Below are 27,794 nucleotides of genomic sequence, written 5' to 3'. Positions count from 1 at the left end.
TTATTTTCTAACCCGAGCCCAGTCCTCCGAAGCACTCGCTCCGACGCTTCAAAGTTGCTCCAGAATGCAATTATTGTCATTCCCAAACTCTTACGTCCTACCCAGGCTGTTTTTTTTTTTTATTCTTGCACGCTTTGTGAGCACCTAAAGCAATGCACGAACTTTCGTTAGTTCCCAAAATCGGACTCATAACACTTCATAGAAAGTAAAAAAGAACCTAGGTATACGTCAATGTGCTGAAACCTATGCCAGCATTCTGGAAAGTTCCCAATCCTACCCTCTACAAATCTCTGTGGAAGATATGTGCATTTGTTTCTTTTTAATAGATTAAGATTTTATAACAGTTTGGTGATAACTGACCATCATCTTCAAAACATTTTTATTTTGTTGTAAGATTCATGTTACTTACCGTTATTACTAATATTTAAAATAAAAACAAAAATAGTTTTGTGTATTTTATCGTTCAATAATTATGTTGGCACTGTTTTTGTGACTTTCATTGGCATTCAGTGACATAAGTTGCATCATCTTTTTGGGACGAAAATGACTGAGCCGTTGTATCGACCGTGGCTGTCGCTATTCAACACATTCCAAACAAGGCGTCTGAGTCGCGATTGCCTTGTTTTTCGAAGAACATGAAGTCCTGCAAAAGAAAGAAAGAGAGAAAACATGCCTAAAATGCACAAGCTTCTACGCCATTCCTTTCTTTGGGTTAGCACCCCCGACCAGTCACATATTCGTTGCACTGGCGCACATATTGTGACACCACAATCAATGAAAATTTAATGCAATCTGTTTTTATGTCCAACATTACACTCATTATACGCAGTATACACACTGCATTCATCCACACCCATTAAATCTTTTACACCATTCATGCAAATACAACCGCAAAGCAGACACAACCAAGACCGGGTTATCAAATTGACGAAGTCAGTAAATACAAAAAGACAACGCATTCATTGGATGTATTGAAGGGGGTGCAAAGAATCACAGTGTTTATATAAGGAGAAAAAAAATTCAGTGATGTCTGCTTTTGCTGCCATGTTATTTTCTACAGACTAACAGGTTGATTTATTACTAGGCCTATATTTTCAAAACCTGCAGCACGAAATTTCTAAACTGACAGCGCGTTTCTAAATCGTCCTAAATTTCAGTTTAATTCACACAATTCCTATACCTCCGCCACATGGCAACGTTAATTTAATGTCTAGCGCATGTCATTTCCATTATGTCTAACGTTACGCTTGGGCTCTATCACAAGTAATCTTTTAGTGTCATTTAACTTAAAGGTTAATTCACTATAGTAACAAATTTGAGTCCCGTACTACAAAAAAAGAAAGGAGTTTCAGGGTTGTTATCGTCCTAAATATTATTAAAATATGATAGCACGCGGTTTGTACTCTGGATGGTAGTTATTAGCTCTGTATTGTTAACAGTTGACGCCTGTTCGCGTAAAATTTGGAGCAACGTTATGTATGTTGCTCCAAATTGTAGGAATCACCTACAATTCGCAACAAACAGGTCCCACGAACGATTCCGGTAAAATATGAACACATTGGAATCTACATCGAGATCCCATCGCGTCGCGAAAATTAGAACCAGCGAATTATTCCAAAACTTCAGCTTTGACCTAAAATGCGAAATATTGAGCCCCCCAAAATTAAGTCGTTTACTATATGAAATTCCTTGATGAAACACGTACTTAAGATATCAGATAATCATATATATTTATCAGCGCATGTGTAACGCATGTAAATATCAACAAGTCGTCTGCTTTTTTTTATTAATTCCACGTGCTAATCTCTTCCGCGTCTCTGTCGTCCAGATTACTTAGTTAATCATAGAGAAACTGCGAATGAGTTCTGCCAAACTAGGCAGGTAGCGAATGTAATTTTCAAATAATGACATTAAATGTTCTCGTTTAACAGCGAACAATTTAGATTCAGCACGAATGGCTTTCAACGCATATGACAATAATTTCGCTGTTTGACCGGAGCCCTACGTCTATGGTTCCCCTGAGCGTTAGCGCAGCGGGGAGTCTGTGACTTACAATAAGGAAGGCGGCCCCGACCAGGACGCCTTTGATGCTGACGTCGAGATCCATTGGAAAGGACACCCCGAAGTTGTCGGCGTCCGTGAAGGCCTCTTTCAGAAGACCTGACCACTGTTTGGTGATTTTCCCAACTTGATGAAGTCCGTCTTTAGAGAGCACCTGGAAAATGTAGAAGTGTCCACTTTGCTTAACAAGGGAAAGTTTCGTTTATATTTGAACTTGAAAGCATTCAATATTTGCAATGGCTTCGGTTACTAGCAAGTGCGTACCTACCCCGTCGAATCAACGCTCAACAAATGCAGTTTCTTGTTGTTGTTTTTTTTAACGTGAGGATAAACTAATACCTCTGCCAGACGGTAAAATTTAATGTAACTTAAATTTAATGAAATTATCTGATCGGCCAATCAGAGAGCGCGAAGCACGTAGTAAGGATCGAGAACTGATTCGCCAATCACTTAATGACATTAATTAAATGAAATAATAGCAACTTAATGAAATGACAATATTGACGTGAATGAAGCGACATGAATGACGTAATTAAAATGAAATTATGAAAACTTTATAAAATGACATGAAATTCTGCTGTGGGGCAGGGGTAATAAATCGCTCATCAAAATATCGTTATCGATGGCGCCGGATGCTAGCGCACAAGTATGAGTTGATAATTAGAAATTTAATTACCAAATGTTTACAAGTTATTTCTGTACATTATTTTTAAGGTGCGCATTTCTATCAATGATTTTTGGACCGCCGTAAAAATGAACCACAGTGGTTACATTATGCTCACGTGGAAGCGAGAAGTGTTTGCTTCGATGAACACTTGTCGAGCTTGAAGATGTCAGTGGAGTACTACAATCGCAGTATGAGCGTACACTTCAAGAACGTCTGTATAAAGAAAGGTGTAGATATATTAAAGGGAGCACCCAAGTGCTTCCTGTAGAAGCTTCTTTTTAATAGCGTATTATTTGCTGGACTGCCAATAAATGTTTCGTCGGATTTTAAATAAAAACGACCAGCTCTAGACGGCAAGACGTCCTTGTAAACTCACAGCACACGGACACGATCCTTGAATAACATAAGGGAAAGAGTGCAGGCGAACTGAATAAAGGACATAGTTCAAAATTAGTGTAATGTTGTGTTTTCTAGGATGCTCATAACCCGAAGATTGAGTTATCACTATGAATAGACGACCTCAGAAGTAACTTCAGTTTTCCTTTGAGTAATTACCTTGTATATAAGCCTATGATGAAGAACCACCGAGGAAACAAACGTGTGAGGAGAGATAAAATAAAGTGCGTGCGATGGCGTTTTACAAATAAAATCTTTACATAACGGGGGCTAGTGGATGCATTGTTAGTCACAAGTCACTTAATGGGCATATCATTCGCCCTATGGGAAAGGGGCAAGGGGCTTTCTGATCACCATGCGTGTCCATAAACCGTGGTTTTTATTATTGTCGGGTATCCAACATAAAAAAAGCTGCTGGCTCTAGAGGGTTTCAGATTCAAATGTTGACAAAACGTCGCTTCTAGACTGAGTTTCAGACAATGAGCTTAAGGGCCGCATAACATACGAAGCAATTTTGCCAAAATACGTGACTGTGACACCGTCAGGCGTCAGCACTGTCAGCGCTGGAAAGGGGCGATGATGATGACGCCGAGGTTCGCACAAAATCTCTTTGCGTAATACTGCGTCATTTCAAAAGGCCTTCAGTCGCGATTTGTCTGTGTAGCCATTCATTCTGTACTTTCGTTTGTTGCAGTGAGCTCTAAGACATATTGTATTTTTGCGCAAGTCGGGGAAGACAACGCGGGCACTTGCAAGTTGTCCTTTATGATCAGCTGCTGACGGAACTCAAAAAAAGACTCGGATATTCTTTCAAATCCCGCCTTTATGGCTACTCCTTTCTGTTCAGCTTCTGGAACTGAACACAAACTGCATTCGAATTCATCCTTTCTTGTAGTCATAGGCAATATTCCTTGACGGGAAGAGAATTCCTCACGTAACAGATGAAAGTTGCAACGTACTTCTGTATGTCGATAAAAAATCCCTGGAGAAGGGGAACAAGTGCGACAAATGACAAACATAAATCTCTGAACACAGCTAGATGACTGGTGCGCGGCCGAAACAATCCGCCCGGCACTGGTGTTGAACCAGGGACCTCTCCACTTTCAGTGGAGCGCTCTACCAACTGAGCTAACCAGGAGTTAGACGCCAGGAGAGCAAACGGGTTTTATCGGCTGCCACCAGTCTAACACCGACAAGGGTGACCGGCCTGCATTTTAAAATTAAAATAATAATGCCGTTAGCTCGCGCACTATAGCCGGTGACAGGTCAAGAACGAAGTGGGAGCTCCTCCCAACCCTTTCCACTTCAGCGGAGCGACCGGTGGAGATGAGGTCGCCTCCTCTCCAGCGTTTGCTCTACTAAAGTGGAAAGAGGTGGGCGGTGCTTACCCTTCGTTCTTGACCTGCCACCGACTATAGCTACCCAGCTGTGTGTGGAAGTCTGTGTTTGTCCTTTGTCCCACTTGTTCCCTTTTTCCAGAGACTATTATCGTCATTCTTGTCCAGCTCGCTTGCATCTTTGGATTATTTGCATTAACATCATAACCTTATAATGCAGGCCGTTGACCCTTGTTGGTGTTAGTCTGGTGGCAGCTGATACAACCCATTTGCTCTACTGACGTCTAACTCCTGGTTAGCTCAGTTGGCAGAGCGCTCCACTGGAAATGGAAAGGTCTCTTGTTCGACACCAGGATCAGGCGGAATTTTTCGGTCGCGCAACGTCCCCTAGTTGTATTTGGGGATTCCTGTTTGTCCTTAGTCTTACTTGTTCCCACTCTCTGAAAATTCTTATCGGAATTCTTGTCCAGCTCGCTTGCACTTTTGCATTAATGGCATTATCATCGTACTTTTGTAGTTCTGTGTTTCCTGTCTGCAAGGTGCTCTGGAAAGTATTGTCAGCGACAAGACGACTTTTTTGAACGCTGGTTGCAAATTTTGTTTTAGTTTCACAGTCAAATCATTGGTATGTTTAAAAATGAAAACAAGCGGTTTGTCGTCGGTTTCGTCTTCAGCTTGAACGTTTTGCAAACCAAGTATCCCCTGAACTTTTTACAATCTCAGACTAACGCAAGAGTTTATTTCTCAATTTCCCCATAGCGCTTTCCTGCTTCCGAGAACAAACTTTTAGCAAAGGCAATGACTGCTAACTTCCTCCGAATTTGTCGCTGTCAGATCATTGCACCAAGTTTGAAAGGAGAAGTGTCTGCGCTGACAACCGCATACGCTTCATGCGGTCGTACACTATCAATACAGGACGAGGCAATACCCCTTTTTTCCACTTGTCAAATATTCATTGTTGTGGAGAAATAAACCCCCGCTTTTTCTACAGCAAAAAAACAAGTTGGCGAAAAATGTCAACAGTGTTTTTCACAAAGTAGTAAGGTATGCCGCTACCTCCAGTATTCTTTGCAACTGGCGTTTGTATCTCAAGCTTTCAATCTTCACAAAGGCTTTAGTCTTGCTTTCATCGAGTTTAATGCCGTCGTGGTCCAGCAGATAACGTAGAAATAAGGCTGCTGGATGTTAAATGGGCCCCTGGTTTTGTTAAGCGTCAGCGTAGCCTTGGTCACTCGTTATAGCACGATACGAAGCTTCGCGTTGTATTCTTCTCCAGTAGCACCATATGAGGATATCGTTCATATGACTTACTACTTTGAAACTTTCTTGCAAAAGCAGACGCAGATGCCTTTGGATGCCTTTGGATGTCTGCTAAACCGGACACACGATGTTAAATGGTAGTCCAGCGGAGAAAAAACCTCTGAACGGTACAATGAAAGTAGTTTCTTAATACCTTCGTTGAGTGAAATTTGGCAAAATCCTGAATTGGCATCTTGCTTTGAAAATACCCTCAAGCTGTGAAGCAGCCAGAGTGCGTGCTCGACGGAAGGAATTCAATGGAACTCTATCAGAACGCGAAAATTGAAATTAGTGATTTCATCGCAGATTGTGATCTTGAATCCAAGACGTAGTTTTTGTGCAAAATAATATGTTGAAAACAAGCTTAATGACATTCTTTAGTAAATCAAACAGTATCCGTGCTCTATGGTATGAGGAGGCTTAGCAGGCAAGTCGCAGAAAACGCCCGCTTCCACAATGACAGCGCCCATGAGCACATCCCTCCATGTAATCTTTTTGACCAGCAGTGCACCAATATGCCAAAGCTTATTTGGAGCACGTTAGAAAAGGGCTCCGGTTAACACACATGCAGGTTTTTTTTCGCCGGTCGCGATCCTGGCGGTGTCCCAGCTGCGGTGCTGGATGTGGCAGACGCCCGTTCTGCTGCAGGTCGCTCTCCAGTGTGACAGACCACGGAAGCTTCGGCAGCCGGGAGTAGGGCCGTTGCAAAAAAGCAATCATACTTTTTGCCGGAACTTCTAGCACCTACCGCCAGGATCGGGATATCCGACAGCGCGACACGCCGACTTCTGTGACGCCATTTGTTGCCACTTCGCGGCCACTTTTTGATGTACGGACAGGATAACGCAAGTAAACGCGACAGTCCAAGACGCGTTCCAGGCACACCATATTTGCTTACTTGGAAAACGACGTCGGAACAACAGCGCCACCGGCACGCGGGGCCCTCGATCCTGAGCACAGTTTCGTGGGCCGCGTTCTCGACCCTGAACTTGGGGTAGAGGATGCTCCACTCCTGGACCAGGTAGCCGATGGGAGATCCCGGGGGCGCCATCACCTCCATCGTCTGAGAAGAGAAGGACAACGGGACTTGCCATCAAAGCCCGACATCGAGCACATGTGCCGAGAGATTGAGAAAGAGGAGGAGACGTCAGAACGTCGAGCTCTGGTTGAAATGATTAGTGGGTAGACCTGAAGCTAACTGCCTTTGTCTCGACTGCACTCAACGAACACGTTCGAATGCGAGAGCCAAGTGCCGGACGCCGGTGTTCCGCGTTCTAACGCGGCCCACGAGTATGAACCATTCCACCAAGTGCTCCCAGAGCGGCGCCATTTTGACAGATCCTTGCATTTACACGAAACTGCCGGACTAAAAAAGGGAAAGGGCACGCGCTCGATCCCGATAGCAGACGACAAACCGGCTATTCTCAATTTTTTGGGCAGTACCCATGGGCTGTACCGAACATCTAACGCCCGCTCGCTGCTGCCGCCGCGAAGTGGTTCGCGTCTCTAGTACATTTATGACTACTCCAGGAGCAGTCTACTGTGCTCCATTATCTTATTTTAGTAAACAATCAGCTGGCGTACCCCCGTACGGTTACTGCAATAGCACTGGCGTTCACCGGCAGTACTATCCTCAACCGCTGCGTCTATTGCGTCAGCAGAAAATAGAATCCTGATTGTACAGTTCTAAGTTCAAAAAAAAAAAAAAAACTTCAAATGTTTTTTTGATTTTTTTGCATCAGGAAAATGTTTTTTTTTTTTTTTACTCCAAAGCCAGAAGCATTAGATCCGAAGCGCTTTTCCTTGCGTGTTCCAAGCTACGTGTAACAGAATTTTGTTAGCCAAGCAAGCGCCGTCACGTCGAGGTTAGCTGCTTTACTTATACGAATAAGTATACCTAGGTTAGATGTTTATGCTTACACATTGGTTAGCTGCTTTTACTTTGCCTATACACAACCTTGCACAAACACCGCTGCCAGCGCACTTATTAGTCTTTTTCCAAGAACCACCTACGCGTAAACATACCAAGAAGTTATTTTGTTACAAATAGGCCCCTCCAAGCATCTTCAATAGTATGAGCTTTATAAGGTCTTTATATCTAAGGATAGCATAAACGTTAAAGAACACAGGTTGGCCATCTTAGTAGATTGACCAAGCTCAAACAAGACAGCAGAGACGCAAATACCGGCATTCCAGGGCAGGCATTTTTAGGGAGTTGTTGGAAACTTTCTGTATTACTGAGAGTTTCCAACTGCTCGATCGTTGTCACGTGGTTTGTAGGCCGCGTTTGCAACACGACCTGCGAAAAGGTGACGACAGCGTTGATCGTCTGCAAATGCCTACGCCTTTCCGACTGCTTTCCTCCTCGCCACGCGACAATGCAGCGCATGCGCATTTGCGATCAATCTCTGCGGGAGGCGTCCGCCATTTAATTTCGAACGCTCCCCGCGGTTTGAGTTGAACCCTATCTACAATCCGAGCTCTCCAGGGAGGAGATCCAACAGCCGCGCCCCCAGCGGCAAAGTTGATAACTAAACCCACAGGTACAACAACAACATGAATTATTTGCTCACGCTTCAGACTCAGGGCTCGGCTGACATAGCCGAACGCCACGTCAGCGTAACCTGGGGCTCGCGTCTAATCAGTGAAGCACGGTCCGAGCACGAGTTCCAACCAAACGCGGACGCACCCCTCGCTTCCAACCTGAGCCCCGCTCTTGATCGAGGTAAATGACATAAAGATGTCCTCTCTACAGGGCTTGTGCTGGGTAAACGCCGAACTCCGTGGAAAACAGGCTGAGCAAAGCGCCCCCTGTGGTTCGATCTCCGCGGCAATACTCCCTGCCGTCTGAAAGTTTGTACAACCAGTTTCGCATTTGAAGTTCGGAAACACCTCACTGAATATGAAAGATGGTGCGCGCCTCTGCGATCAAAAGGCGGCAAGGAAGGTGCCCCACCTGAAGACAGCAGGGGAACCAGCAAGTGTCACAGCGAAGCGGCCTGTCGATGAACATGACTTCCCGGCCCGTGTTGTCCATAATCTTCATTCCGAAAGGTCGGATGGAGCCACAGCAGTTTCTCGTGCAGCAGTCGCTGTCTGGAAACAAACACCTTGGAATGTCTCTAGGACAACCCACCTATTTCGGCAAAGGCAGTGCCCCCTGTTGAAGACTTAGTTCGAGGGCTCCTTGGTATGAAACTCGAGGGAAGAAAAGCGCCAGTCAGAATGATTGTGAAAATAATCCCTTGAGAAGGGGAACAAGAGGGACAAAGGACAAACACAAATCTCCAAACACAGCTAGGTGACTGGTGCGCGACCGAAAAAATCCGCTTGGTGCGGGTATCGAACCCGGGACCTCTCCTTTTCCAGTGGAGCGCTTTACCAACTGAGCTAACCAGGGGTTAGACGTCAGTAGAGCAAACAGGTTTTATCAGCTGCCACCAGTCTAACACAAACAAGGGTGAAAGGCTTGAATTTTAAGGTTATGATTATGATGTAATTAAATGCAAAGGTGCAAGCAAGCTGGACAAGAATGACGCAAATAATTTCTGGAGAAGGGGAACAAGAGGGACAAAGGAAAAACACAAATCTCCAAACACAGCGAGGTGACTGGTGTGCGACCGAAAAACTCCGCCTGGTCCGGGTATCGAACCAGGGACCTCTCCATTCCTGTCTTCAAGGGTGTTATAAATCATCTGCTATTGACTAGAGGCCAATATCTATAACTAGTGTCTCATGTAAATTACCTGAATACATAATCTATACCAGAAATGGGCAGTATTTCAAATACTTTGTGTATTTTGCATTTGTATTTAATTACAAATTGGGTAATGTATTTGACGTGTGTATTTAAATACTAAAACGTGGGTACTTCAAATGCAATTGTAATTAAATACAATTTTGTGGGCAAAAATACATCCCTCAAATTTATTGTCATTGCCTAGAGCTGGAAGAAAACTACGTTCTGCACCGAATGCAGTGTCTCTCAATCAAGCACAAGCGTTTAGTGACTTTGTGAATACGGTGCTAGTCCAGGGCAAGAATAGTGACGAAATCGACGTTCACAGTCAGACTGGCTAAATAAGTGCCTGTGACAACTTGTGATGCTTTCCAGCCTGATTTCCATCCATATTTTTGCCTGGAACATTCTAAATGCGCGGGCCGTCCAGATTTTCGTAACTGGTTCGAGTTGCAACAATAAAAAAATTCTCTAGCTAGTGCTGCGCTCTTGGTCGTCTCGGTTCTTTGTTGGTCTATACCAAAATGTAATCGACGAAAAAAGCTGCTTGAAGCTCTGTACTTTTTTCACCTATTACGTCCAAGCTGATTACATTTTCTTTGTGATTATATTTCTATTACGTTCCTAAAGCTTCGCACACTAACTCCCGAGTGTGCAATGAAAAATTAAAATGAGATAGCCAGAAACCCGTTGCAGGTGCCCTGAAGTCGCTGACGCAAATTTTGAGGAATGTATTTGGAAAATTATTTGGAGGAGACCAAATACATTTGGTTGTATTTGTATCTTGTACTTAAATGCTTTTTTGGAAATGTAATTAGATTTGTAATTAAATACATTTTTGCGAAGTATTTTGTATTTGTATTTCGAAATATATTTGCATGTATTTTGCCTATCCCTGATCTATACTAACCTTGTTACTTGCGAACAATCATTTCTTTTCACCTTATCAACATGGTTTTAGAAAAGGACTGTCTTGTGAGACACAGCTAGCTGTTATTTTACATCATATTCACACTAATTTGGACGGCTATGAGGTTACTGATGTTATTTTTCTCAACTTTTCTAAGGCATTTGATCGCGTTCCTCATCAGCGTTTACTCTGGAAATTATCTGCACTAAATATTGACCCGCATGTATTAAAATGGATTAGAGACTTTTTACATTACAGGAACCAGTGCACTATCGCTAACAACCACCGTTCGAATCCTGTTCCCGTCACCTCCGATATTCCTCAGGGTAGTGTGCTGGGGTCCGCTTCATTTTTCTATCTATATAAACGGTTTACCTAACTCCTTGACTTCCCAAATTTCTCTTTTCGCCGATGACTGCGTAATTTGTCGTCGGATCAGTAACCCATCAGATTCTACTGCCCTTCAAGACGACTTACTAAATATGAACTTATGATTTTAAACTCATCTAAATGCAATCACGTTCGTTTTATTCGTCCTAATAATTCTTGTTTGTACCCCAGTCATTGTCACATTCAAGATACCCCATTAGAATTTGTTCAATCTTACAAATACCCAGGAGTTCACCTAACCTCGGATCTGTCATGGAACATGCATACTAATTACATTCTTTCAAGAGCTAACCGTAGTCTCGGTTATTTAAAACGTAACCTTAATTCTGCCCCATCTTGTCTTAAACGACTAGCATACGTCACGCTTGTTCGACCGATCCTGGAATACGCTTGCAGAATTTGGAATCGTCAATATCATTACTTATCTGCCTCACTGGAAGCACTCCAAAACTGAGCCGTTCGTTTCATTTTTATGATTAATCACGTTATACCAGTGTAACTAACCTTTAAACTCGTGCTGACCTTCATTCACTTGAGATATGCGGCAGGGTATAAAGCTATATCTTCTGAATAAAATTTACTACTCGCCATCACTTCACTCATCACTTCTCTCTGAACCGTTTTATGTTTCAGCCCGCATTGATAACTCATATAAGATTAAACTTATTTCTTGTAAGTCATCCTTGTTTTTCTGCTCGTTTTTTTTTTCCATCCGCTATTGCTGACTGGAACGACTTGCCCGATAACATTGTTTGTCAACGTAATCAAGTTCTTTTTCGCCAAGATTTAACTACTTTTTGGGGCCCTTGATGTATATCTACTTAAGTGTGGTTGATTTTGTTGTTTTTGTGCTCTGTACTTTCAATTTATTCTCATTGTAACCCCTCCCCCCCCCCCTTACATAATGCCCCTTGAGGGTGTGTAAGTTATCTAAATAAATAAATAAATGAATTTCCAGTGGAGCGCTCTACCAACTGACCAGCGGAGCTCTCTACCAACGGACCAGGTGGATTTTTTCGGTCGCGCACCAGTCACCTAGCTGTGTTTGGAGATTTGTGTTTGTCCTTTGCCCCTCTTGTCCCCTTATTTGGGGATTATTTTCGCTATTCTTGTCCAGCTCCCTTGCCCCTTTGCATTTACTTGCATTATAACCAGTTGGAAAGAGATGGGAAATGCTTTTTTGTGGTAACTTGAGTGGAAAATATCAGCTGTAATGGTCATAAAAGCGACGTCCCGGGAACATAATTCAGGTCACCGTAGGTCATTGGAGCTAACAGGATCTAGAGTCGTCACTCGAAGGACGACTGACGGCGCTAGATGTAGTTTAGAGAACGAGGGGCGGATCTTCACACCGAAAAACCCTTGAATCGGGACCCTGGGATGGGCTGGATTGTTTCCCCGCGACTACGGAAACTCTTGTGTTACAAAGACTGCACCATGCTCCCTGATGTAACCTGGTGACATTTGATGGCGTCTCTAACGCCAGCGCTACGATTTTCATAATGTTATAAACGACGTGGCTCGATCATCGCACATTCCTTCTTTCAATTAAACAACATCTTATGAAGACTTAAAGCAACGTATGTAGTTCTTGCAGGCGATTTTAATTTGCCAGATGTAGAATGTTTGTATGTTCAACCTATATTTTCACCATATCCTTTCTCCATAGCGGTGTTGCTTTTGTAAATTATTTTTATATTTCAATTTGTGGAAACAAAAACTAGAGTTGACTACTACAGGGGTAATGTGCTTGACTTTTTTATACAAGGTGTTCCTTTTTAAGCTTAAAATATTTGTCACAAAAATCCGTAAAAGCTACACTAAATTGTTTTCTGTTGGGGAGTGATATGGCCAGGGGGGCAGAATATAGGGGCGCTAATTATCACGATAAGTTAAATAATTAAATAAAATGTGTTCATTCTATTTTTTACTAGCGAAAATAAACGTACGGTTCCAAGAAGAAACTTACAGAGCGTCATCGAAAATCACTAAATCAGTAATTTTATGAATTTATTTTACGAGTAATTTTATTTTAGCGCTCCACCGTGCTTTCCACGTGCTCCAAGTTTTTCGAGTATTCACAGATGTAGTGGCTTTTCATGACGCTCAGCAAGTTTCTAATTAAAACCATGTTCATTTTCAATCCTCCGAAAGTTAATTAACATACTTTAGCCAATTAGCCGGCTGATCGTCACGGTTAGCCCCTTAACTATGTCCCCCTGATTGTATAACTGACGTGCACAAACGATTAGTGTACAACTATTTTTAACAAATCTGTTAAGCTAGAGAAGGAAGCTACGCAATGATTTAAAAACAACAGTGTCGCTCTCTTCCATGTGGTAGGTACGAATGCAGAAAGGAAAATTGCAATTTCTATTTTTAATTGTGAATTACAAAATTACAATATTTTTTGTACGCAAATGAACGAGATACATTTTTGTATATGGCTTCACACTGCTATTACAGAAGGCCAAATCGAACTAAGCCCCCGTCCCAGATGGTGTCTCCAGCCACATCATGAAAACGGGCACACCTACAGTGGGCCCTTACTTAATAATCTTGTTAAAAGACTCCCGTAAAAAAAAAAAAAGAAAGAAAACGTCAATCACCTCTAGATTTAAAGAAATCAAATGTTCATATTCTGAAACGTGGAGACTAAACAACTAAACTATAAGCTTATGCTAATTTTCTTAACAGGCGCTTCTTGTAAAACGTTAAAGCACATTATACTAATTTAGTCAGTCATCTGAAGAGTCCAATTTTTTTTCACACAAGGCAATGCGATTTCAGGACGGGCTACTCTTGGGATTCTGAGTTAATAAAGCTCACCAGAGACATTGATTAAGTAGCTTCGCTAAACTGTATTAATCAGGTTTATTGCACATTTTTGAACTCCTGTAAGGCTTTTGATTTTGTATTGTATACCCTGTCATTGCAAAATGCTTCTACTGCTAACATTCCCGATGTGTTTTTGAAGTGGCCCGAAGGTGAAGTTCTTGGAAAAAAACAATGTGTCAATAGAGTGGCTTCGGCAAATATAATCGTGTGCTGCGTGTGCCGCAGGAATCCGTTTTCAGCCCCCTGTTTACGTAAGTAAATAATCTGGCTGTGGATAAAATTGTAGGATGATGACTGTTGTATCTATAGAAATATTTCCCGTGACCAGGGTTCTGAACGTTTGCTCTATCACCTTCGCTACATACCTTATAGGGTGCGAATTTCAGAAGATGACTCCCACTGGATCGAATGCAATCTCATCACATTTATTTACAAAATACAACCTTTACCTACTCACTATCTTTTAGGGTAGTGCACGGTTGTGCATTGTCTGAAAATGTACGTAATTTTAATTTTAGGGCCAGTTTTGCAGTTTGCGCATTTTGCTTCTGCCAGCGTGGCAGCTCCTCGCCTGCGGCGTCTACGCCACGACAGTGACAGGCAGTGTTCATGCACGCTATTTTGAACTCCGGCGTGAATATAATCCCTTTTCATTTAGGTCACCAGGCAGCGTTAGTTTTCGGTGCACACTTGAATACGCGGCGCTTCCATACTTCCCTTCTTCATGTCTTCTCCGCTGGGAGGCGTCACCTCTTCTGGTGTTGCAAATAGGGCGGTCTATGACCGCGCTCAGTTTCCATCTCACCAAGAGAATGATGCACTTTCGCGACAACACAGGAAAGCAAAGCCTCTCATATAAAAAAACTAAAAAGCAAAAACAAAAAAGCAGAAAAAAGACACCACTGCAAAATCTGAAGATTTATTTGCCCTCGGTACGTTCCGGCACTTCATAATTTTGCTTAGTTGGTGCAGAGCTAGAAGAGTGCTTCACTAGCCCGCCGGCTATGTTCCAATGCTCCGTTCTCTTCTAAAGAATCGCAATTATCCAGCTACAGATCAGCCGGCACGATGACGCACTTTCCCGAATGTATTCCCCAGTACCTACGATAACTGTTCAAAACAGCCGACTCTGACGGGAAGTAGAGGCCAAAACTGAGCCACAATATTCAGCCAACCATTCGTTAAATATCACTCTTTACCCTCCGTTGCCGCCTTACCTCCAGCAATCCATATATCGCTCGTGCAAAACGTTAGCTGAGCTCTCTTTCGGGGCAGTGCCCTATTTTAAAAGTGTTTTCTTTATCTAATCAGTAAGATCTTGTGCGTGATGAGCTAATCATAACCTGAATGGACGCATCAAATATATTCACGCTTCGAATAAATCGGCTTTTTGCTTGATCAAATCAACGCAAGACGATGGGAGTTTACTCCATGTAATCTTTAAAAGGACATACAGCCCTTGCGCGCATTGGTAGTCTTTGAAATTGAAAATCATAATATAGCAATTATGCAAGTCTTCACGCATTCATAAAAAAATTGAGTATGCATCCCTGAGAAACTTTAACAAGGTTGGCGCAGTCCGTTACCTTTTTGAAAAATATTCGCTCGCCTTGTTTAGAGGCCGACGTACACTTCGCGCTTTCCACCTTTGCCCGCCTCCTCCTTTTCTATAGTCTCTCCACTGTTTACCTTGTTCGAAGTTGGCTCCTCTCGCAGCTTAGGAGAGGGGATTGCTAAGAAGATTATCTTCCCTGAAGGAAAGCCGAGATTGTACGTCGGCCTTTAACTGTAGTCTCAAAAAATCTGGAGGACTTTGACAACTGTTAAACTACTTTACACAAGAAGAGTGTTTACTATAGACACAACGTTGTCATCTTTAACTACTCCAAGAAGAGAGGAAAGTTGATCTTCAGATCGTGATCATGGAAGGCCCTATGTGGTCGATTCTCCTGGCTCCGCAGTATTGATAAAAAGAAATGACGGACTTAATTCGCAGGTACAAAGAGGACTATGAGGCCAGCCACACAGGATTTGAAATCAACCGCCCATCGTGACTCTGCGTTGAGGGTGCAACCCAAAACTGAGATGGGTTCTAGCTTCAAAGCCAACGTACCTTCAGCAGCAAAAAACACATCTTGTCCCATACTGTTGAGGATGGCATATTTGTTGGCAGTTTCAAATCCCGTGAAAACTGAAATAAAGATGAACAGGAGACATGGGTTTAGGCATCAGATTAAATTATTTATGTGGGAAAGCAAACAAAACAGTATAATTTCTCGTCGTCCCTGTGCCAATAATAAGCCACAGTCGTCATGCAGTAAGGAAGGGAAATGAATATGAATTCAAACCATTTTCATTATTTCTCTCTCTCTCTCTCTCTCTCTCTCTCTCTCTCTATATATATATATATATATATATATATATATATATATATATATATATATATATATATATATATATATAGTTTGATGACCACGAGAACAAAGTCTACCTTCTTCCCTCAAAAGGCCATAATTGAAATGTCTGTAAAGTCAGTTTGCAATGTAAACAGGCCTCAAAACATTTGGTCGACTGTGCGCATTGCAATGCATTTTTATCATATTTATTTGAATGGTAGGTTAATTGTATGCGTACATATCAAATAGTAATTATTTTGTTAAAAAACATATTCCAGTTTGAATGAAAGTTAAACGATATAGACCAAACAAGCATACATCAGCTTAGCAAGTTACGAAAGCATGTTTCCGTGCATTCAAATTACCTCGGCCGTCAGCATCTAAATGGTTAACCTAGCTTGCCGAACCTTTGCAGGATCCGAAAAGACTTGGTGCAAACTCGGGCCTGAGATTATAATCCGTTTTCCTTGAGCGAAGCGAGCTGTTTAAGGCAAGTAGCGAGGTCGACTTTACGCCTAAAATTAGGGTTTGCTAATGTGTTTTTTCTTTTTTTGCTCTACCAGAGCCGCCTAGGTCGCCTAGGTTTCGCTGGCTTCCAGGGCTTTCAGTCACTTCGAGCGAATGGAATGAAGCTAGTGATCTAACCGAACCCACCTAGTTGCCAAGGCAAGAGTATGTTGTCGACGAATTGTCGCAGGAAAACGTGTACACGAAACGTCACAGTGTCGGCGAAACTTGCGGCTATAAAACAGCTGTAAACTTTTACACGCAACGTGTTTCCACGAAGCGTGTTTCGACGAAACGGCGCGGACCCGATTTTATGTGCCCGTAGTTTGTGGTTCTGGCAATACCGCGGCGTGGGTGAAAGAGTGCAAACAACATTATTTAAAAGCGATGAATGCACGCTCACTGGGATAGAGAAAACAAATCAGCTCCTCTCTATTCGCGCTTCACACTAAATGTTTTACCTTCAAGTAGTTCGACTTTCTGTTTTATGATGATTTGGTCGATCATCCCCAGATACTCGAGACCTGGCGGTACATGACTGGGGTTCATCATCTTGAAGGCTGCCCCTACAAAAGTGAAAAAAACAACAACGATGTAATCGAGGTGTCAAACCGAACCGGACCGCAAACCGTAAAGCGGATCAAAATCGTTATTTTTGACCAAACAGGAACAAAACCAAAACCGAACATTTGACACCGAACCAGGCTAACAAAGCTAGCGGCGTTCAAGAAAGTCTCGGTAGTGCCCCCCAAGAGTCATGGTGACGCCACGACGACGTCAATTATGTTAATAACCCACTCCGGCCATAAGGACGGGTACACCCGATGGCATCCATGTTTCATCGATGTGCTCTTTCTGCGCTCAAGGGTAAGGTTCTTGTTTCCGCCGCCTCAACACATGGCGTAAGGATCGACACTGCCACCGGCTGTGGCAATCGTGGCAACGGCACAACCCGCCACGGTCGCCGACATCCTATGAGCGTGGTCGTCTGCTCCAAGTGTTCTGTGGAAAAGTGGTGTTCTATCGGTCCGGTTTAATTTTACATCAGAAGTTCTGGTGTTCTCGCAAAAGGATGCCTTTTTGCCAGTAGCGTAACCAGTAATTATTATTGGGGGGGGGGGGGGGGGCGTAAAAAAAAGCGCGCCATCTACTAGCTGCTGCGCCAACTAACCGAGCTCGCCACTCTTTGGGCAGTCAGCGTTTGATGTGAACTCAGCTCAGATCGGACCGAGAACGAGTGCTGTGTCAGCATTCAGCGAGGACTCTGACACAATGGGCCTTTTTCCAGTAAGCGTCCGCGCACGCGCACACCCTTTTTCCTTGACCTTGACCGCCCTTTCGCCATTCTTGGGGGGCACTGTTTTCTTGCGACACTAATCTGTTCCTATGGGAGAAGGCGAGGCTGGTTGCCCTCCATTTTTAGTAGGCGGCGAAACCCTCATGAGGCGCTCCTTACTGGAAAAAGGTGCACTAGATGCTTTGTGGCCAAAAGGGTTTTGTAGCTCAAAGGGGTTTTGAAAATGGTCTACTTTCTCCTTCGCGTCGGCGGCGTCAGTGGCGTGGAATCGTTTATTCATCTTTAGTAGTACAGTTGTTACCGCACTCAGCTTAAGGCCAAGTCACGTGCTTTCCAGTCGCCCTAATAACAAAGATTGCATCGAGATCTTTTGAGCGACTGCAAACACGTAGAGGAGGCTCTGACCACAACGTGACCCTGACTGAGCGAAGGCGCATCGCATGTCACCCACGTGATGTCCGATGCGCAATGCTGCTTGCTATCTGTTCTCGGTAAATACCGACGGACCACGAAAATTATACCCCAGATTCAATTTGATAAAAATCGGAAAGAATCGAAAAACTCCAAATCCACCTTTTGTCAAGTATGTTCTGCCCCTAGACACGTTACTGGGTTCTAGACTAAGTGGCTAGAAAACAACGCGCGCGCTCGAGGCCACCCTAACCGTTCGACACCCAAAACTTCAGCTGCATCCTGTTTGACCTTTGAGCCCTTGTGAATTGGATACGGCTCCCAGAAACTCGCCTTTGCCCCCATCGTGGGTTATCTTCTGCCTCGAGGTCGATTCAAAAAAATTATCTTCCTTCTCTGCTGGGCCAGAAGGGAGAGAGAGAGAGGGTACCAGAATCATTTACTCTTTAATCGATATTACTGTGAAAGGTCCATTCCAGCTGTCTTTGAATAAAAAAAAACCTACGCCTCAAGCGAAGATCTTGATTTATAGTTTTATTTTACGTTAACCAGGCACCATCCTGCACGGAAGTGTCAGCGAGGCATGCCTCTTTCGTCGTAAATATCCGTTATCTCGTTGCTATCTCTTACACAACAACTCATGTTTACAAACAAACCGGAGCGCCCCTAGCGGACGCCACCGACGCCGTGCATGCGCGATGGAGTGTGGGCAAGAAGCTCGCCGTCACCCATAAACAAACCATTGGAAGGCTATGTCGGCATCGGTGTGAGTCCCCGTGCTTTTTATTTTCGCGTTGGATTGTTGATTTTATGTCTTCCTGGCAATGTTTGATTACTTTAGCGGCCTCAGTAAAATTAACGAGGCTCCTTACGCCGCAAAACGTCGTGTGAATAATGTGACATGCGGTGATTCATTCCGCGTGGACGCCGCAGAACGTACGCTAAAGTCTGATTCGCATGAAGAGATTTCGCTCGCACTTTTCAGTCGCGACGTCGCTCGGGCTGCAAAAGCGTGGACCGTTGCTGAGATGGTCGATGTCGATTCTGAAATCGCAAGCAGAATCGGACCAAGTGAATCAGGCATAACAAGTCGGTGATGGCCACTGGTAACAATGATCAACGTCTCATTGTATCTACTGTTTACATCGAGCCTGCTTACGCCAACCCACCTTCATACTTAAAAGCATTTTGGGGCCTGTACATACTTGTCGCAATTACCGGGTCAACGTTTGGTCTACGGGCCGCTGTCGTTTGAACGAGCAGACAACAGTTCGAACGAACCGGCAGCCGTTTGAACTTGAAGATGCACTGAACGTAGTCAGCAGGTGGCCCGTACAACTTGGCGGTTTTCCCGTGTTCATGTTGGAACAAAACAAATAAATCTGACGACAACAAGTATCCGTAAATTGAACCAAAATTGCTTCCCGCAGAAGCAGTCGTGGCCCAACAGCGTCTGGTTTCCTTTTTTTTTTTTTTTTTTTTTTTTTTTGCACGGCATTTATTAGCGTTTTTGGAGGAACCGAGCAGGCAGAAAATACACGAAGACTGACCTTCAAACTTTTCCCGACTCTTGCGGTACAGCCCCAGTCGCGGCGTTTTGAGGAGAAGGCAGGCTTTTTTCCGATTTCTTTCAAAACAACGCAGGAATGCACGTCCTGCATGATGACTTCTGCCCACAGCCCCAGACCGGAAGTGCGGCCGACGTGCCACCACCGCGACGTGGCGTAAAAGAGCCGAGTTCGTGTATAAATACCAGGACGCTTTCCAAGTGTTTCGGTCACGGCAGTGGTGTAGCCAGAAATATTTTAAGGGGGGAAGGGGGGGGGGGGATACTCGAATGGGAGACTAGAATAATGAATGAAAGTGCGACTCCAGAAGAAGCAGCCGCTACTTCCTCTGTTGAAAATTGGGACACAGGGCAGAAAATTGTTGGAGCAAAGCGCAAGGGTTTAAAGCGTCGGCGCGTTGAAACAGGACCGGCTGGACGACACCAGGCCTCATGCATTTGTACAAATCCACCAGCTGAACGGGACAAGCCAGACGAATCGATTGTCACGCTGAAGAGCAGAGACAAGATCTCGGTAGTAAACGCTGCCTTTGGGAAAGCTCCGAAGTTCCTAGCAGAGAACATGCCTGTGTTTGAGGGACGGCTCGGGAACAATCTAATGAAGGTACTCAGGGACACAGGGTGTAACACAGTGGTCGTCAGAAATGACCTGGTTCCGGCCAAGAACTTCACCGGAAAATCGAGTGGTGTCTTCCTATTGAACCGGACGGTCAGGTATCTGCCCGAAGCCAAGATCTCCATTCAGACGCGATTTTATACAGGAACAGTTTTATCGAAATGTATTAGCGATTCATTGTATGATATAGTACTAAGGAACATTCCTCAGATTTAAAGTGCAGACGACCCGGATCCTGGATGAAAAAAGACAAATGAAGCTGACGAGCGAGGTCCTGACGACGGCGCAGAGATGAATCGACGACCCGAAGTACGAGCGGACAGACCCAAGACGTCCGGTTTAGGAAAAAGCAATGACGGGTCACGTCAGACAAAGTTAACGGAAGTTGCCTCAGCTCTGGACACGAGCGTCGCGCAAAGTGTGGCGAAGGAAAGCGAAGGAACACGTCTGAATGTACCCCAGGCATCAATTGTCGATGCAACATCCGAGGAGCTTGATAGAGAGCAGAAAAAAAGACGACACCCTTAAGAGGTGTTTTGATGAGATCAATAAGATCACGAGGAAACGTAGATCCAGAACGATGTTCCAGTTTGTCATGAAAATTAACTTGTTATACAGGACTGCTCAGTACTCATTGGGCAGGAAGACAAATTAGCTTGTACTTCCGAAGAAGTTCAGAGCAACGGTGATGACGATCACACATGATGATATCATGCAGGGCCACTTAGAAATGAAGAACACACTAGGCCTGGTGGCAGAAGAGTTCTTATGGCCGGAGATTCAAAGCGAAATCAAAAAGATATGTCCGGGCGTGCGACGTCTTTCAGCGCACTGTGCCAATGGCAAGGGCGCCACTGGGAATATGCCCACGATCGAGACGCCAATCCATAAGTTGGCCACCGGCATAGTTGGACCCACCACACAGATGTCGAGTTCAGGAAACAATTATATCCTTACCATGGTGGACACGGCTACAAGCTATCCAGACGCGGTGCGTTGCGGGCCGCTGGATATCAGCAGGTAGCCGAAGCGCTGGCAGAAATATTCACGGGGTCTGGGGGGCCAACGGAGACATTCAGTGACCGCGGTATCAACTTTACGTGAGACTTGATCAAAGAAATAAGTCGTTTATAATCAATAAAGCACCTGCATACCACTCCCTACCATCCGACCTGTAATGGTTTGGTCGAGAGGTTTAACGGCACTACGAAACAGATGTTACGGTGAATGTGCCAAGAGAGGCCAAAGGACTGGGACCCAGCGCTGCTCTTCGCATACAGGGAGGTCCCGTAGTCAAGTCTCAAGTATTCGCCGGCTTCGCTCCGGTGTCTAGGAACCCGGCACTATCATACACGGCTCCGTCTCGGCATCGTGGGTCGATCTCAAACATATCCGCCTCCATCCACCGTGACAAGGCATCGGACCCATCGTCTACGGTCAAGGACACCAGCAACCAATGGGACCACCGACGCAAGCCAAGGCCCGCTGGTGACTATGCGTAGGACGAACGTATTTTGAGTGACCAGTCATTTCGCTCTTCGAAGATAATTTTAGAGCGCAGCTCTTAGGCGCCCGTTCCCGCCTTGAGAGGCGTCGCCGTCGCCGTCGGTGTAACCGCGACCCCCCAGGAAGACCTCGGGAGGACATCGGGAAGACCTCGGGAAAGGCGGGGGGGGGGGGGGGGGGGTCACGTGACCCCCCCCCCTCAGTACTTTTCCCATCTCCTCCTCAAGAGCTGGGCTCTAATTCGGCGTTACAGGCAGTTGTAAACGGCTTGCACTTATTCTTTCTTTTCTTTCTTCGCTTATCATTGTTTGTTTTACATATATGCTTATATTGCCCGTCTCAGTATTCTGATCTCTTTTCTCATCATCCCGGACAAACCTTGAGAGGGAACTACACTATTTTATTGTCCTTAGCTAGCTTTGATAGATAGTTGAAAGGATTATCTATAGTGAAAGTATTATTTGGGACGAATGCACTGAAAAAAGAAACTATTCGAGTTTTCTTATCTATAGCTCAGCAATTTTCGTGGGGAACTTCCGCTCAATTTTGTAACCATGCGTGCACATATGCAGACCATAAATCTACGATGGTTCAAACATTGAATTTATTTATTTAATGCACTCAGGCTCAGAAGGCATTACAAAAAGGGAGGAAATACAAATTCACAGAGTAGATAAACACTCTAGTAAAAGTAAAAACGCAGAAAGCAAATTTGTTTGAAAATATTTTAGCTAGGTACGTGATATTAGTAATGATGATTAGTTAACTCCTCCTTAAATAAATTAATTGATGACCTGTTCACCAAAGATGCTGGAAGTGGTTCCACTCCGATGTCTTACTCGGTATGAAGGAAATGATGCAAGTTGACGTTCCACAATGAGGTATGCCGACTTTATAATGATTCTCTACTCGCGTGGAAATTTATAAGGTACTAAGAGATAGTTTGCTTCTTACTGAAGCTTTCGAATCATAAATTATGTAAAAAATGCATACGCAACATATGTTTTAACGTATCGAAAGAGTGCAGAGGGGACAACGTGGCTTTTAGAGATGAGACACTTGCGGCGCGATTATAGTTACAGTATACGGAACTTGCTCTGCAATTTTCAGAGCTTCGTGGTCACAGACGTCGTGTGACCGGGGTCCCAGATTGCTGATGGGTATTCAAGTTTCGATCAAACTAGAGTTTGTACAAAAGTGGTTTTAATGACGACGGGGCTAATGTACAATTTATTTCCAAATATCCAAGCATTACATTAGAATTAGTTACAATCTGATTGGTGTAAGGTTTTCCTGACACGTTTCGCGTTATGTGAACTCCCAGAAATAGTGTGGGAGACGTCTCAAGCTGCAGTTTGGTTTTACAAATTAAGCATGATGATAAAAGAGTTATTCCAACCAGAAACCCTAATGGCTTTCCATTTGGTAATTTAAAGAGTCATTTGTCATAAATTAAACTCACGCTGCAGGACACAAAGATCTGAATAAGCATCGTTAGGCTCTGTTTTAGGCCCTCTCCCTTTGCTAATCTTTATTAATGATATCACGCATGAAATTACATCAAGTATCAGGTTGCATGCTGACGACTGCGTTTTATACAAAGAAGTCTCCGACGACGACGACGTTCAAATCCCACAGGGAGATTTATATAAGATCACAGAGTGGCGTGATAAATGGAAAATGTATCTTTATGTGTCCAAATGTGTCCATGTTCGATTCACTAGAAAACGTAAAATTGTCGCACCAATTTTAAACTAAACTATCATCCTTTAAAACCTAGCACTGAGGCAATATATCTAGGTGTTCGCCTAAGCGCTGATTTAAGATGGAATAATCACGCGAAGCAATTGTGCTCTAAGGCCAGCGGCATGCTGCACTTTTTGCGTCGAAATTTCAGAAAAGTAGTATAACTTGAATTGTTATAATACATCTGACATATATTTTGCTTTGCATCCCTTCCGTCTGGCTTTTTAATAATCTGTGTCGCTCATTCTACGCCTCATATGCCTTATTTTTATTAACCCAAATTACACACTGAAACGGTTTGCACCCTTAAGGTGTAAGAACGCTGTTCCAGAGGCTTACACCCAAAACTAAACTCGTTCAGCACCCTAACTTCGACGTAACACACCCCTTTCAATCGTAAATAAGGTGCTCTTGCATTATACAGTCTTTGTTTTTGAATGGTGTAGAAAGAGTGCTGGGGGGGGGGAGGGAAAGTCTGCTAGGGAGAAATGAGGCGAACACCCTTTTTGAAGGGTATTCGTCGCACTAACACCAGCTTGCTTTATCCGAGGTTGTTATAGTGACAATCTCAAATAAATACAGACTGTTTCGATCATTTTTAGTTGGAGATACATTTCTTGAATAGAGATATACATATTAGGTGTTACGTGTAACCTTAGTAATTATAGAGCAGTCATCTGCGCGGATTGATATCTTTAAAATGTTGAGTGTAATAAGCGATGGAGCAGCAAGTGCTTCTGTTTCGCTTGGGATTTTATTTTTTCTATGGTGTATATTAATAGCATACCGTTTCTTGCCCAGAATGAACAACAGTATTGAAAAACTTCGGTCTTTATGTAAATTCTAGGGAAACTGCCGAGTCATGATTCCTACCTCGTGCTTGACTCAATGCGTCTGTGTCTGTGCTGCATTTGTGCATATAAGAACTGCATGTGGTGCTCGTTGCTCGATAAATACCTCTAGGAGGCCGTTAAGATCACCAGCGTTATATTTTAAGGTGTTCACTAGCATCCTATGGGTATTGATGTAATACCCTTCGGCTATTATTTCTGGGACCTCCTAATTTACGCCCTTAAGTGTGTAATTTTTGTTAGTGAATAGCTAACTGGCCATAAGCTCATCGGTATTTTCAGTAACACTTGTAGGCTTTTCTGATAATAAAGTTTATTTTATTTTATTAACTTCATTGGGCATCATTCTGAAAGTTTCAACGTTCTTTGAGCAACCCTCGCTCACTGAAATGCTCGTATTTCTAAACATTTTGCACGACCCAAATTGCGCTTTCTTCTGTAAGAGCAGATTTGCAACAACAGGCCTGCCCTTATGTGGGTTAACTTCTCAATCCAGTGAGCCCGACTGATTGTATCGGAGTCAATCTGAACGCAAAGTTTTCAGGTACGGCGTGCGTTTCCACAACCGTTTCTATTAGGCCGGAGCCCTGAGAAGGGCCGGTTTGGTTGACTGGATTGTCTTTCTGCGTCACCAGAACGACGCCTAGAAGGGCGATTTCAGAAAGATTGGATTCCCATTTTTCCTGGCGTTCATACATATTGAGTTCCCTATTGTGTTTGCAACTTGCAAGCTTACGTTCAGTGATTCCAACTCGCGATGTCAGAGCGGCTATTGAGTCATTTTTGGATTCTTGTTCCTCGGTGATATATTTCAATTGTTTCAACACGCTTGCCTGGCCAACGTGTAATTGGCGAACAATAGACTATCTTCGGCAGTGACTCAGACCTTGTACTACTCATGGGATCGGGGTTGCGCTCTACGCCTCGCCCTTCAATAAGGGGTAAAAACAGGTCAAGAAACATTTCGAGAGACATCCGAGAAAGGCAATATGAGCTAAATGTTGTTACTTCTAAGTAGATCTGTTCTTGCAAACAAATCTGCCCAAGAGCGGAATATTAGGTGTCGTCATGGGATAAACCGTTCAAGCTACGAAGGCCTTTAAATAATGACAGACACAACTTAAACCGAAACAGATATGCACAAACATACTCTTATTCTCACCAAGAGGATTTGCCATTTCCTTTGTAGATTACGCGATGATGAAACAAGTATATCCCCAAGTTTTCAAGCGCATTGGATCATACACAAGACCTTTTGTAGCACAAGAATAACATTTGAACGAAAGTGTAAATAGATTTCGCATATAATGCAATGCAGCATTTCGCGTCAACGCAGCTCCAGGGTGACTATGTCTTTGTAGGTAGTGTATTAATATCGCTGACCCTGACCACATAAAATGCGTGGTCCGAGTCAGCGACTGACATTCAATGTCATTTTCATCGACTGATACTTGGTGACCGGCGACTCAGCTCGCGATCCTGACTACAAGTGCCACGGGTGCACCAAACTGCACCAAAGATGGCACGCGCTGACCTGGTCGGGGCCCCCACGCTTTGGGTCACTCTAAAACAGCTGAAGCGTCACACCGAGTCTGCGCAGTCCGACGCCGCAAGCTCGTTGGGGGACTCAAAACCGTGGGGGGCCCTTATGCCGTTCTAACGCCATTCGATGGAAAATACATTGAGATTTTCTGTGTGCTGGGGTATATTAATCCTCAAATCAGGCACGTAGCCAGGGGGGGGGGGGGGGGGGGGCATGGGGCTGCCCCCCCCCCCCCCGAAACCTTCCATTTTGCTGGAACCTCCTCTCCCCTTCCCCCTCATACAGCATTTGCCATTTTGTCATGGGCGCCCCCCCCCCCCCCCCCCCCCCGCCCCCTTCCCGAAACAAAATCCTGGCTACGTGCCAACCTCAAATAATGGGAGTTGATAGCAGTCACGTTTCGCTTTGTTTTCTTAGTGAACAGGGGAATTACGTTGAGCGGATTTCTTGTTTACCTGGGGTGGTAGTGCGGGTGACAGCCGCGTTCAATATATTTTATTTTTTCTCTTCTCGGTTGGAATGCCGAGTGAACAGTTGCTTGGAGTGCTTCAATACTATGCCCTCTGGAATAGGCCTGTTGCAATCTCCCTTATCGCGGTGCCCGCTGATAGACTAAAAACATAGGGACCCTTGACATTTCGGCGCAACTGGATGCCAGGCGATGCAATACGCCATTAAAATATGGCTGCCTGTCAGCAACAAGACACACGGCACCCTCCCTTCCTCCTTCATACGCAGATATTTTCGTTAGCAAGTCTTACCGAGGTCTCTCCATAAGATTGAAGCCGCAATCGATTGGTCACTATGCCGACAAAAGGAAACCTTATCTCTCATTTATATTTTCTCTCTTATCGCGCTTGAGCTGACAGTTACTCTTTTTGGATATTAATCAGCAAAATTAACGATATATGGCAGTCGCTGTAGGCTCATAACAGCCCCTGAGGCCAAAATATCGGCACTCATCAATCAGAGCACTCCAAGGCTCTGTTTTTATCTTAAATCTCGAATTTTTAATTTTTTTTTTTTTGCAGATTATTTTTGATACGATTGCGATGAACTTTAGTACACTGGGTCCCCGAATACCAAGTTATAAGTTAGAAAGTGTCTTTTTGACGGGTGAGCAAAGTGTTGACACAAAACCGCAGACCTCGCAAGATTGTCTCTCGACGTCAAAGAGTTCGAAGAATGGACGCCAAATGTAGCGTTTGACTGATAGTCTGAACCAGGGCTTCTTTCTGTAATCGTCGGTATAGGTATTCCAAAAAAAAAGGGGCCTGGAGAGCTGTCAAAGCTAACACTGTCAGCGAACGCCTATACGTTCCAACGCTGCAGTCAGCCGTGCAGCTATACTACACATCACCGCGCGCCTTTCAGCTGTCGGCACCGACAAAAAACGCCTCCGTGCTCAATTTCACCTTACAATGAACCGCAAAGGACGCTACGAAGCAACGAAGCCAATCCGATGCCATGTGAACGACACGTGACCGTCGGAAACGGCGCCCCGACGCTCGAGACGAGCAGTCACGTGACATGCTTCCGTCACTGAATACTGATTCGGACAGCGCGGGTAGCGTCCACCGCGCTTCATCGTATTCGGTGACACGCCATAGCCCAAGGGAGCTCAGAATCAGCTTACCGTGAAACCTGTTGCTGCTGTGGAGCTCTACTGGAGCCGCCGCGTCGACGGCGCAGAACCGATAGCTCGGGCAATGAATAA

The 27,794-nt window shown here is 44.2% G+C and overlaps 1 protein-coding gene across 1 annotated transcript; it reads right to left on the bottom strand.

Moving 5' to 3' along the window:
• Positions 1-360: 360 nt before the first annotated feature.
• On the bottom strand, positions 361-27,794 carry LOC121834231 (phospholipid scramblase 1-like). Its single transcript, XM_042287985.1, has 7 exons — positions 27,714-27,794; positions 17,002-17,106; positions 15,751-15,828; positions 8,717-8,856; positions 6,659-6,823; positions 2,054-2,215; positions 361-643 (listed from the first exon to the last, which is right to left on the bottom strand). Exons 2-7 carry the CDS (start codon positions 17,090-17,092, stop codon positions 581-583), a joined length of 699 nt encoding a protein of 232 aa, XP_042143919.1. The 5' UTR covers positions 17,093-17,106; positions 27,714-27,794; the 3' UTR covers positions 361-580.

The sequence above is a fragment of the Ixodes scapularis genome, unplaced genomic scaffold (genome assembly GCF_016920785.2).
Source record: "Ixodes scapularis isolate PalLabHiFi unplaced genomic scaffold, ASM1692078v2 ptg000822l_1__unscaffolded, whole genome shotgun sequence".
NCBI lineage: Eukaryota > Metazoa > Arthropoda > Arachnida > Ixodida > Ixodidae > Ixodes > Ixodes scapularis.
The sequence above is the reverse complement of the archived record's forward strand: the minus strand, read 5'-3'. Positions and strand labels throughout refer to the sequence as shown.